The sequence below is a fragment of the Ochotona curzoniae genome, unplaced genomic scaffold (genome assembly GCF_017591425.1).
Source record: "Ochotona curzoniae isolate NIBS_2020 unplaced genomic scaffold, NIBS_Ocur_1.0 contig_66, whole genome shotgun sequence".
In the NCBI taxonomy this organism is placed as follows: domain Eukaryota; kingdom Metazoa; phylum Chordata; class Mammalia; order Lagomorpha; family Ochotonidae; genus Ochotona; species Ochotona curzoniae.
Window position 1 is genome coordinate 570,804 of NW_024466512.1, and position 12,289 is coordinate 583,092.

General features: G+C 60.7%; 1 protein-coding gene across 18 annotated transcripts in view; it reads right to left on the reverse strand.

The window, feature by feature from the left end:
* JAKMIP3 (Janus kinase and microtubule interacting protein 3) overlaps nt 1–10,936 on the reverse strand; it is a 32,515-nt gene extending 21,579 nt beyond the window's left edge. For 9 of the 18 annotated variants that reach the window (XM_040991709.1, XM_040991708.1, XM_040991712.1 and 6 more), the window contains exons 1-3: nt 10,802–10,936; nt 8,272–8,769; nt 931–1,146 (exon numbers count right to left, since the gene is read on the reverse strand). In XM_040991709.1, coding sequence (XP_040847643.1) covers nt 931–1,146; nt 8,272–8,769; nt 10,802–10,936 — 849 coding nt within the window. The remainder of the gene's footprint in view (nt 1–930; nt 1,147–8,271; nt 8,770–10,801) is intronic. The other 9 variants (XM_040991716.1, XM_040991717.1, XM_040991718.1 and 6 more) reach the window with 1 other exon arrangement.
* Between the last annotated feature and the right edge of the window lie 1,353 nt (nt 10,937–12,289).

The window sequence follows — 12,289 nt, forward strand, 5'->3', positions numbered from 1 at the left end:
CAACTGCAAACTACGGCTCCCAGGCCGGTGCCAGTCCCCAAGTCGCGCACCCATACATGCCTGCTCCCTGAGGCCCTGTGGCTGCTGGGTGGGCAAGGGGCATGTGGGGCAGTACCGAGCCCGGAGCACCCTGCATGGTGGGGCAAGGACAGTCGGAGGAGCAGAATGTGTGCAGATGTGGCGGGCAGGGACAGGCAAATGCAGGCACACGGGCAGACTGGGGCTGCCGGCTGCACCTGCACGGGCTCTGCACCCTCCTTGCTGGGCTGCGCCTCCCAGGAGAGCCTGGGTGGACATGCGGCACAGGTAAAGCTGCTCATACAGACTCAATGAAATGGGGGCACGCTCCCCCAGAGTCTCGGGGGCCACTGGATGCCACCCAGAGGGAACCCCACTTTTACCCAGGTCCAGACTCTACAGCAGGAGGGGCTGGGTAGCTTAGCTAAGCTGCTTACAAACATCACTCTCTGTGCTTGAGGTGCCACTGGCCTAGGGCGGCTCAGCTCAACCATGGACGGGTCTGGCCTCAAAGCAAGCCAGCAGGTGTCTCGGGGAGCACGGGGCACAACCCAAGTTCCTCATTCAACAGGTGCAGGAGAGGCTGGGGACCCGCCCCCCGGGATATCCCAGAACCTTAGAGGAGTGTGAGTGTGGCATCCCAGTCCTCGCCGCTGCGGGCGGCTGGGGAGGAACAGAGCACAGCTCTCACGAGAAGCAGGTGAGAGGACTGGCTACGCGGGGTGGAGGGAGCCAGCAGGCCGAGGCCTGTGCACGTGGAGACGGAGTGCCACACGTGGGAATGGGGTGCCCCCAGCAGCCTGCCTGGAGGGGGTCCTGGGCAGGGCACAGGCTGCGCTCAGCTCTGGACTCCTCGGAGCAGCCTCACTGTGGGGATGCTGGGCTGGCCGGGCGAGGCCTGGAGGTGCTTACGGGGCTTCCCGGGCGGTCTGAGGCGTCTCCTGCACCGCTTGCATGAGGAAGGTCCCGTCTGGGGCTGCCTGTGTGCCGCTCGGCCTCACGGACCTGCGACAGCCGCTCATCTAAAGCCTCCTTCTGCAGCTGCAGCCTCTGCGCGTGCCCGGCTTGCGCCCCTAACTCTCTCTCCAGCACGAAGACTGCTCTGTCTTTAAATTTTATCTCCTCCATCTACAAGGAGAACAGAACACAGTCACACACACACACACGCAGAGGTCGGACCCATTACCGCAGAAATGGGAGGAGCGGTGGCCCTGCCTACGTCCAGGCACAGAGCTCCCGCCTAGCCAAAGCCCCAAGCACCTGCGCCCAGCCAGGGTGCCCCGTGGAACCCCCACAGGGTCCCCAGCTGCCCTGATGGGACCCCCAGGTGTCCACGAGGGTTGGCATTGTGTGGCACAATTGAGGGAAGTGTTGAGCTCAACACAGGGACCCCGAGAGTCCCCCCACCCCAGACCCCACCTGATTGGGAGCCACAGCTGGGCAGACCAGGGCATTTATGGCATGACGCGGGACAGTGCGGGGCACCTCGTCCTCTTGCAGCCTCTCCCTGCCCTGAGGTGTGACCTTGTCTTCGCAAAACTGCATTTCCCCACTACCCTGGGGTACCAAGGCTTCAGTGGGGGGCAGTCTGTGCCCTGCTTGTCTGCCCATTCCTGGCCTCCTCACCTCCCCCAGATGTGGCGAGAAGCATTCCTGGGCAGCCAGCAGCCGCTGGGTCAGCTCCGCCTGAGGCACGTGCTTGGCAGGAGGTGGCACTGCAGGCAAGGGAGCCACGGAGTCTCGGGATGAGTATAACTGAGCCGATTTGAATAGCTCAGGCAGAGAGGGGTCCTGGGCTGGACGTAACACAAGAGACTTAACTGCTGAGTTCCCATTGGCCAGGGGCTGGGAAGTACTGGAAGCAGCAGCCAATGACTTAGAAAAGCAGAGACGAAGACAGCCAAGCCCGGGGAGTGGCATGGCACACTGACATACTGGGTGCCCTCCAAAACACCAGGAAACAAAGCACTGAGGCCTCGCACCCCGAACCCTGGCCCCTACGCTGAGCAGCAGCCACCTCAGCCGTCCAATGGGCCATGAGCAAGGGGTTGGCACACAGACACAGTGTCCGGGCCCTCTGCAGGCTCCGCATCCTGTCACTGAGGGGCCCTCAACAGGACCCTCCTGTCCGCCAGCTGGGCCCCGAGAGGAGGCGGGCTCTCCAGGGGACGGTCCTGTCTGTGAGCCGGGACCCCCTAGGGAAGGCAGACCAAGAAGTCCTCATCCAGGGCCTGGAGGACGCTTCTCCACCCCAGGCTGTCTCCGTTCCACCCACGGACTGGGGCCAGGCCGAGCCGGAGGCTGCCGCAGCCCCTTGTTTCACACAAGGCCGTGAAAATTGGAGGGCAGTGCCCATATCTCATGCCCCACCTGTCCCAGGCTGCCATTAGTGGCCAGCCCTCTCGGGTGGTCCCAGAGCTGAAACAGGGAGTCCTGGCACACCTGTCCTACCACGGCAGCCACCACTGCCCCCCGACAGTCATGGTGGCTTCCAAATGTCCACTCCTGGACAGATGAGAGTGGGACATGTGGGCAAAGATAAGGCCAGAGCCTACTGACTGCCTGCAGCATCTGCAGGAGAGGAAAGGCAGGGCGGTTGGGAAGAGGGAGGGGCAGGTGGCAGCGATGCTGCCATCACAGGTTCAGCCGCAGCCAAGGCCCAGGCTGTGACACGCCTTTAAGTTCCTATATGACACCCATGGAATACCACCCAATGACCTGACAGAGAGCAGAAACCGGCTGGGGTGGTGGGGGCGAGGAGCCCCCAGTGTCAGGCATGGAAGCAAGACCGGCTGTGAGCCTGCAGGACCGCCAGGCTGAGCGGACGGCTCCGCAGGTTCTACGTGCACAGCAGGGACAGGATCCGCGTTAGTGACTTGACACAGGACGAACACGTGCTGCTCACTGAATGAATCAACGCAATGTGTAAATTTAAAGAAAACAGCTTCCCTAAGAAGACTTTCCTAAGTGTCTAAGGAAGCGGTACACTCATATCAAATTCACTGAGGCAACAGAAAAATGAACTTTTAAAAATTGTATTTTATTTAATGGAAAGACAGATTTATAATGAGAAGGAGGAACAGAGAAAGATCTTCTGTCCACTGGTTCACTCCCCAAGTGGAGTTGGAGCTGAGGCTATCTGAAGCCAGGAGCCTCTTCCGGGTCTCCCATGTGGGTACAAGGTCCCAGGGATTGGGGCCGTCCTCTACTGCCTTCCCAGGCCACAAGCAGGGAGCTGGATGAGAAGTGGAGCAGCTGGGACATGAACAGTGGCCGCATGGAATCCTAGCAGATGCAAGGCAAGGAGGATTTAGCCACTAGGTTATCATGCCAGGCTCCAAAATCAGTTTTTTAGGCTAGCCAAATCTAAGCACCAAAAGTTGTCAAGGGGGCCCAGCACAGTAGCCTAGTGGCTAACGTCCTGACCTTACACATGCTGGGAGCCCATATGGTGCTGGTTCTAATCCTGACAGCCCCGCTTCCCATCCAACTCCCTGCTTGTGGCCTGGGAAAGCAGCTGAGGATGGCCCAAAGCCTTGGGACCCTGTACCTGCGTGGGAGACCCAGAGGCGGCTCCAGGCTCCTGGCTCTTGACTTTGGATCAGCTCAGCTCTGGCCATTGCAGCCACTTGGGGAGTGAATCAGCAGATGGAAGATCTTCCTCTCTGTCTCTCCTTCTTTCTATATATCTGACCTTCCAATGAAAAAATAAATCTTAAAAAAAGAAAGTTGTCAAGGAAATGTAAGAAAAGAGAAGATACTCCTGAATCCAGAAACCTAAGAAAAGGAAAACATAGAAAGACCTTTCGCAGTTCATTCCAGAGGTGCCAAGCTGATGATAAATTTGAGATCCAATTGTACGATTTACCTCCATCAATAAAATACGGAAGATCTCAACTTACGCAGAAAAAAAAAAATTTGTTTTAACTTTTGCCTCCATCCTCAGTAAAAGTGAAGAGAATTTCCTGGGTCCCATGAACGCAAGCACACAGGTCCGCTCCCTGCTGCCAGCCCCTAGGCAATGGGCCAGGCTGGGCATGGGTGCCTCACTCAGGGCCAGGCTGGGCATGGGTGCCTCACTCAGGGCCAGGCTGGGCATGGGACCCTCACTCAGAGCCAGGCTGGGCATGGGTGCCTCACTCAGGGCCAGGCTGGGCATGGGTGCCTCACTCAGGGCCAGGCTGGGCATGGGTGCCTCACTCAGGGCCAGGCTGGGCATGGGTGCCTCACTCAGGGCCAGGCTGGGCATGGGTGCCTCACTCAGGGCCAGGCTGGGCATGGGTCCCTCACTCAGGGCCAGGGTGGGCATGGGACCCTCACTCAGGGCCAGGCTGGGCGTGGGGGTGGGATCATGCCAGGCCTGACTGGGTCAGTCACTGCAGGAAGTCAGTAGACGACTGGGGCTCTGCACCTGCCCTCCTGTGAAGGATGCTGGACTGGGGAGACATGGCAAGAACTCACAGGTCCCCGCACTGAAGGCTGGTGCAGGAACACACTAGGACGCCCCCTCTGCTCCCGCCGAGGCCAGGTCGGGTCAATGCCTGGGCTGGGGGCAGCATGTCATCCAGGGTGGCCCCTGCAGGCTCCCTCTCCCCTGCGGGCCTTTCCCACAAAATGGTCAGACACCGGGTCCGATGGGTGCCCCGCTTCTGGGCCTGGGCACAGCCACTGTGCGGAGAGATTTCTAAGCTCACTGACCAAGGGCTGTCAGTGCAGGAACTGGGGGACACACCCCATCCTGTGCACACGGCAGGGCACCCTGAGCTAAGGTTTGACCACATGAGTTGTGGCTTCCTTGAGTTCCCCTACTATCAGGGGTTTCGGTGGGAGCTGCTGGCCTGGGCACCTCGAAAGGGCCTCCCTGTCTGGGCCTTGTGGGTTCTTGGCCCTTCACCCGAGGAAGTCTCCGCTGAAGGCAAAGGCACCCAAATGGAGCCCCTTCCAGCCCCTTCTTGGGGTTTGCCCAACTGCTGTGGGCTGCAGAGGGGGGACCACGGCACACAGCACATGCTCCCAGGGAATTTCCACCCACTGGTTCTCTTTCCAAATGACCGCACCAGCTTGGCGATGCCAGAGCCAGGAGCTTGGCACTCCATCTGGGTCTTCCACAAGAGCAGCAGAAGCCCTAGCCCTGGGCCCTCTGCTGTCTTCTCAGGAGCATGAGCAGGAAGCTGGAGGGGAAGCGGGTGGGCAGGACTGGAATGGGCCTCCTACAGGTGGAGATACCATAGATGAGTGCTGAGTGAAAGGGGCTGCACACTCCACCCCATCTGGAGATGGGGTGTGGGTGTGCCCCTCGGCCACCCCAGAGGCCCAGCACAGCCCTGGCACCACAACAGGTCCCCCGGCAGTGCCAGGGCTGGCAAGAGGTCGGAGATGGTGGTTCCTGCTGAGCTCACCCAGGGTCATGGGGTGGGGGCCTCTGGAGTCCCTAGGGTGTCTGCCAGGGTCGGGGTGGGGAGCAGACCTGTCCAGACATAGTACTCCTGTCCTGCTAGGTGCTGCCCTGTGCCCCCTCCACCAAGGCCACTGCAAGGCAGGGTCCCTCGCCTGGCACCTCCAGAAGCTCCATTTTCTGTTTGGAGCCAGCCTGCCTCTGGCAATGCATGAGGGTAACAGCAGGTGCACAGCAACATGAAGTCCGGCTAACAGTTTATCCTGGAACTTAGCCGACTGCCTTTAAAAGCAGTTCCTTAGCAGAGTCAGGCCACCAGCACCCTAACCTTTACCATCTGGTGCCTTCATTTCTTCCTTCTGCCTTTTTTGTACCAACTCCAGTTCCTCTTTGGGGACAGAACAAAATAGAGAGACAGGATAGCAAGACCCCATCAGAAGCACACTTTCCGTCTCCTGGGGTTAGCCTTGGGGGGCAAGGTCCCCACATCCCGAGATCCGCCTTCAGCGCTCCTAAGCGGAAAGAGAACAGCAGGGGGAGCGCTCCCCTCGCCCCTCCCGAGGGTGCCAAGAGGGCAGGCAGGGAGGGAGGGGCACAAAGCCCTGAGGAGCAGCCTTCCAGGGGCCGGTGCCAACACGGGTGGGCGTCAGGGAAGCTCTGACGATGTTAGCTGTGGAAGCTGAAAACACTGCCGGGCAATGAGCACGCAGGCCGCGGCTGCAGGGAGAGATCGGGACCCTGGGGTACAATGCCCAAGGAACAGGGTTTAGGAGATAGGAGACAGAGTGGGGGAAGCGGCGGCTGAAGGCCACATTGGGTCACAGTGGCACCTGACTGCCAAGGGCACTTGGGTCCCGCACAGGCTCCCGCACAGCATCCTGCCTTTGACTCAGCAGGCTTCAGGCTCCGGTGTGGCAGTGGGCACCAGACCAGCTATGAGACCAGAGGTGAGCAGCTTGCCCAGCCAAAGGCGGCAGGCAGGGAGAGTGGCGCCACCACCCGTGGCAGTCTCGCCAACCCTTGTTCCCCACGCGGTGAAGGGCATGCTTTGCATGAAACGCCCCTGCACTCTCACGACGTCTCCTGGAACTGCTCGCCTGACCCCTTGTTCCCCAGGAATCCACGAGAGGACAGGGGTCCCCCAAATCAGAGGGCAGGCACAGAAGGTCCCACGTGGGGCACAACAGGGCACAGTGGGCGGTTTTGGGGTACACAGCCAGGAGGAGCGGGCCCAGGATGGAGGCCTTTAGCAGAGTCTCTGGTCCAAGAGCCATGCTCCCAGTGGATGTTGTGCAGTGAGCTGTTACTACTCAGACACTCAGCTAGAACAGGGCAGAAGACCGACTTCTGGGGAGCCAGCAGGCACATGAGGACAATGCTGAGGACCAAGCAACAGCCTCCGACAAGCACCCCCATGGCCACTGGGGGCTGCCCTGCTCAGGCGCTAGGTGTTAGGCCAGATCCCTCTTCTAGCCCCTGGACCCACTATCCACCCCGCTCCCAGGCTCTGGGCCTCAGGAGGGGACCCCACCTTCTGTCTGGGGCCAAGGGGAAACACGAGGACCAGGGTGGCGGGAGTGCCCTGGCTGGGCTGGGAGGTGGCAGTGGCCCACTCCCTAGAGCTGCACTCCTGAGCCTGGACGTCCTGTCAGGCTGCCCATGCCTTCCTGAGCTGTCCTTCCCCAAAGCCAGGGGGGGAAGAGGCCGTGTGCCAGGAAAATCCAAAAACAGAAGTGGACCATGGCACAGCAGGCTAAGCCTCTAGCTGTGGCACTGACATCCCATATGGGCGCAAGCTCCAATTCGGATCCAGCTCCTTGCTAATAGACCTGGGGGAGCAACAGAAGATAGCCCAAGTGCTTGGGTCTCCACACCCGCATGGGAGACCTGGAAGAAGTTCAGGCTTCAGCTCAGTGCAGCTCTAGCCACTGTGGCCATTAGTGGAGTGAACCAGAGGACGGAAGATCTCTCTCTTCTCTCACTGTAGCTCTTTCAAAGAAGAATAAATCAATCTTTAAAATAAGGGGGTAGGGCAATGAGCCCCAGACGACCAGCTGTTAAAGCATCAGGTCAGTGGCCTCTGGGATCCAGAGGGGTGGCGACCACGGGGAGGCTGGGCGCCGCTGCTTCCCACCATGGCCCTTGGTGAGCGGAGGAGACCCCTTCCCCGGGCAGGACATTCTGACCACCCTAGGGCTCAGAGGCCACGCGAATCATGCAGCAAAAACCACCTGCCACTCCACTGCACCAGGGAGGGGCTCACGTCCTGAGAGACTGAGGCCAGAGGTGCTGCAGAGGGTGACCCAGCACCGGCTCAGGGGCATGGAGGGCTGTGCTAACCCTAGGTTAGGGAGGCCTGGGGTCCGGGGCTGTTTGCCATGGTGGTGGCATCTACCCCAGGTTGGACTAGACACCAGCTCCGCAGAGCAGCCAGAGGTAGACTGGGAACAAGAGGCCTGCGGGGTGGGGGCTGGGAAGGGCTGCTGAGCACAGCAGGGTGGCAAGACAGGTCACCACTGCCCACATGGGGCCGCGGTGCCAGGTGGATGCCGGCCTCCGAGGTAGAGCAGGACAAGTCCACCCTCCACAGCCTGGCGTGAACTGGCCAGCCCCCACAACCCCTGACGTTCCTGGGCCCTGGGACTGCCCAGCCTGCCACCAAAGTGGCCAACTTCTGCCCACAGTGACTGCAAAACCCTCTCCTGATGCCCACCTAAGGGTCAAATCCTTGAGGGGACAATGGGAACGCTGCTGCCCTGCGGGGCCGCGCTCCAGGCAGGGTCCAGGTGGGTGTGCGCACAGGCGTGAACCGTGCCTGTCCGCGCCACACGAGCCCACCCGCATCCGCGGCCACGTACCAGGCGGCGGATCTCGCGCTCACACTCCTTCTTGATGCGGCTGATCTCCTCCTGGTGCAGGTGGTACACGCTGCGGATCTCGGCGGCCTTGATCTTGTCAGCTTGGATGACCAGCGTCAGCGCCTCCTCCACCTGCTTCTTGGCCCCCTTGAGCTCGGAGATCTCCTGCTGCATCTTCACCTTCTCCACCTCGAAGCCCTTTTTGGCCTCCTCCTTGGCCTCGCACAGCAGCACGGTCTTGACCTTGTCGGGCGCGCCATCCCGCAGCGCGTGCAGCAGCGCCTGCAGCCGCTGGTTCTCGTTGTCCTTGATCTTGATCACGCGCAGCAGCTCGGCCTCATGCTGCCGCAGGAGGGCCTCGCGCACAGCCTGCAGCTCCTTCATCTTGTCCTCGTGCAGCTTGGCCTTGAGCTCCGTGAGCAGCACCGCGCTCTTGTGCTGCTCGTGCTCGCGCACCTGCCGCAGCTCCTGGTTCTTCTCCCGCTCCACCTTGCTCACCTGCAAGACAGCGAGACCGCAGCGCTCCTGAGACCCGCCGGCACCGGCCACGACCTGGTCCTGCTTCTGCAAACTTGGGAGCCTGCTTCCAGGCGAGTGCCCCCCTCGAGGTGCCGATGGAAGACAGAAGGCTTACCTGACCCCGCACAACCACGGGCTCCAGAGGTGGGAAGGGAGGGGAGCACACAGCATCCTTGGGGAAGCAGGCCAGGCAGGGAAAGCAGACAGGCTGATGGATGGCTGCCCCAGGGCACAGTGGGGGGCTCTCCCCTTGAACACAGCCCCACCCCTCCTCTGCTGCCCCCTGGCCCGCCCCAACCCCAGGAGCTGGGCAGGAAGGGCACCACGGTCTCATGCACCGTGGGTCTCCCATCCTCTTGACGGTGCTTGGTACACAATGCCGACACCCCATAGCGAGAGGTCAGCTTCTTGCCCTTGACAACCTGTCCCCTACTCACCTCTCTCCATACAGGATGGGCTCCATCCACTAGCCGCCAGAACCAGGCGGCCTCTCCCAGCGGACCTGGAGGAGGACTCACACTCCGTGGTGGTTGTGCCTCCCACAGGGCACCCTGTGCCTCCCTGCCCAGGGCTGAGGCCTCTCACCTCATCTCCCACCATCGCCCCATCCCTGCAGAGTGCACCCTGCAGGAAAGACCTCAGGAAGACCCCAACCCATCTCAGGTCCCGTGGAACCCTGGGGTCTCTGGCTCTCTGGGCAGGCCCAGCCACTCCTGCCTCTGGTTACTCTCCTGGCCTGGCAGCCCTGGGGGCTCCCCCTGTCACCTGGTCCCATTCCATCAGGCCCTGTGTGTCGCCCGGTCCCATCCCATCAGGCGCTGGCCCCTGCAGGGTTCCAGGGCACCGCCTGCAGGCATCCTCACCCTTGTAGAACTGGAGGCCTGCTGTGCTCCACCACCAGGCAAGTGTTCTGGCAGCTTTTTGGGTTGTGACCCTGGCTGTACTCCGGTCCTGACACCCACCCCCCTCCTTAGACTCCTGGGTCCTGGGGGCCCCAGTTACCCTGGAACATTCTGGGACTCAGGCTGAGGCCAGGGAGCCGGGGCTGCATCCCTCTGTGCCCAAGACCCTCCCCCTCCTCTGAAGCCAACTTCATGTTGTGAAATGGCAGCTGCTTGGTGGGTCTCCCCATGGGGTGTTGCGAGTAAGCCCCCAGCCATTCAAGACAAGGATTTAGGCACTAGGCTACTGTGCCAGACCCACACACTGTGCCTGCTGAGAAAAGGAATGAAATGAGTCAATACAGAGCAGAAGGAGCTGGCTGGGAGGGGGTGGTCTTGCAAAGCTGAGGACTGTGGCTGACCTCTGACCCTGAAATCCTCGGGCTCTGGCAGCCCCTGCTCTCTCTGCCAGCAAAGCCCCTGCTCTCTGAAGACCCAAGAAGAAACCAGGCCCCCAAATCCAAGAACGCCCAAAGCCTTGGCACCCTGCACCCATGTAGGAGAGCTGGAAGAAGTTCCAGGTTCCTGGCTTCAAATCCACTCAGCTCCGACCATTGCAGCCATTTGGGGAGTGAACCAGCAGTTGCAAGACCTGTCTCTCCTCTCTGTAACTCTTCCTTTCAAATAAAAATAAAATAAATCCGAAAGAAAAAGAGGAAGAAAGAAAGGAAGGAAGAAAAAAAAAAAAAGAAAAAGAAAAAAAAAGAGAAAGAAAGCCAGCCTGGTGCAGTAGCCTAGTAGTTAAATCCTCGCCCGCCATATGGGCACCTGTTCATGTCCCGCCTGCTCCACTTCCATCCAGCTCCCTGCTTGTGGCCTGGGAAAGCAGTCGAGGCCGGCCCAAAGTCCTGGGACCCTGCACCTGTGTGGGAGACCCGGAAGAGGCTCCTGGCTCCTGAGCCATTCAGCTCTGACTGGCACAGCCATTTGGGGAGTAAACTAGTAAATGAAAGTTTTTTGCCTTTCCTTCTCTCTGTAAATCTGCCTTTCCAATAAAAATACAGTATCTTTACAAATTAAAACGGAGACAAGATTCAGGGTGCGAGCGCTGGGGGGCGGAGCGGGCGTACCTTGCCCTTCTCCTGCTGCAGCTCGATCTGGATGTCCGTGAGCTTGGCACGCAGCTCCTCGTTGGCAGCCTGCAGCGCGGCCAGCGCCTCTCCTCTGTCGCTCCTCGTCCGGCCACTGGCACCCTTCTTGGACATGGTGAGGCTGGTGGCCAAAGGGACGTCCCAGGCAATGTGCTCCGACTGGGCCGGGTGTCCAGGCCAAGCTCGTGGCGGGTGTGGCCGCGGTGGTCGCTCTGCTACATCCTCTCATCTGCCTGTGGGGAAGCACACCTGGTGAGCTGACTGTCCTGGGCAAAGCTGCCGCCAGCGACAGCCCCACGCACGCAGGCCCGCACCACCCTACTCCCAGCACCTCAACACAGCGTCTCCTGCCCTCTGCACAGCGCCCCCCTAGTGGGGCACATTCTCTGCCCCAGGAACAGCCCTGGGGACAAGAGCTTTAAGCTCAGAATCATGCACAGGCGCAAGCCTTGGGCAGCTGGCAATGGAGGCCATGACAGACAGCTCCATGCAGGAGACGCCCTGAAGAACTGAGTGCAGCCCACACGCGGCCAAGTCAGGGCATGGGTTGCAGCTCATGCCCAGTGCAGCCACGGGGTCACAGCTCATGCCCAGCCCAGTCAGGGCACAGGGACACAGCCCATACCCACCTCACCCATGGGGACACAGCCCATGCCAGTCCAGCACCTGCACCTGCAGTGTGTGCTCCCCAAGCTGGCTTCAAGGCCATGCCAGTCCACCCCTGGCACCTGCAGTGTGTGCTCCCCAAGCTGGCTTCAAGGCAGCAGCTGCAGCCGCCCACTTGAGGCCAAGACTGCATGCCTGTCATGGTGGCACTGGGGAAGCCACTGAGCAGAAGGCATCAGAGCTCCATGCCCAGTACAGTACATCCTGAGGTGGCAGAACCACAGGCCAAGGCACAGCCCCCCTCCCAAGCCAGCAGTGCCAGCAAAAGGGCTGTTCTGAGGGCACACCAGGGTAGCTGTGTGTCCCTCTGGGCTGGCTGACCCCACAGGAGACCTTAGACATTCACGGGCCAGTGTGGTGATGACCGCTTGTCCTGCTGTGTACTGAGTGTCAAACATCTGGACCTAACGCCATCCTCGTCAGCAGACACCAGGTCAGGGGGAACCTCCATGCCCACACGCCCCCTGGGCACTCTCGGGGAGACCCAGCAGGCCCGATTGTGACAATAGGGCCGCTCGCAACTCAGGCCTTCCCTGGTCATTTGTCTGTGGAGCTGGCTAAACTTCAGCTTTCCTTTCCATAGGAACCCAGTGGGTGGCACGGGTTCTGGGAGGTCCCAAGACCTCTGTCCAGCCCCTTGCCCCAGGGCATGCAGGACATGGGCCCACGCTCTGGGCCATGGCTCCTGGGGGTCACGGACGAGGTGTGTGGGCCACAAGGATGTGGCAGGCTAGGCCAGCTAGCTGCAGCAGGGGCTAGCCACAGACACCATGGCCACAGCAGATGCTGGCCGCAGACACC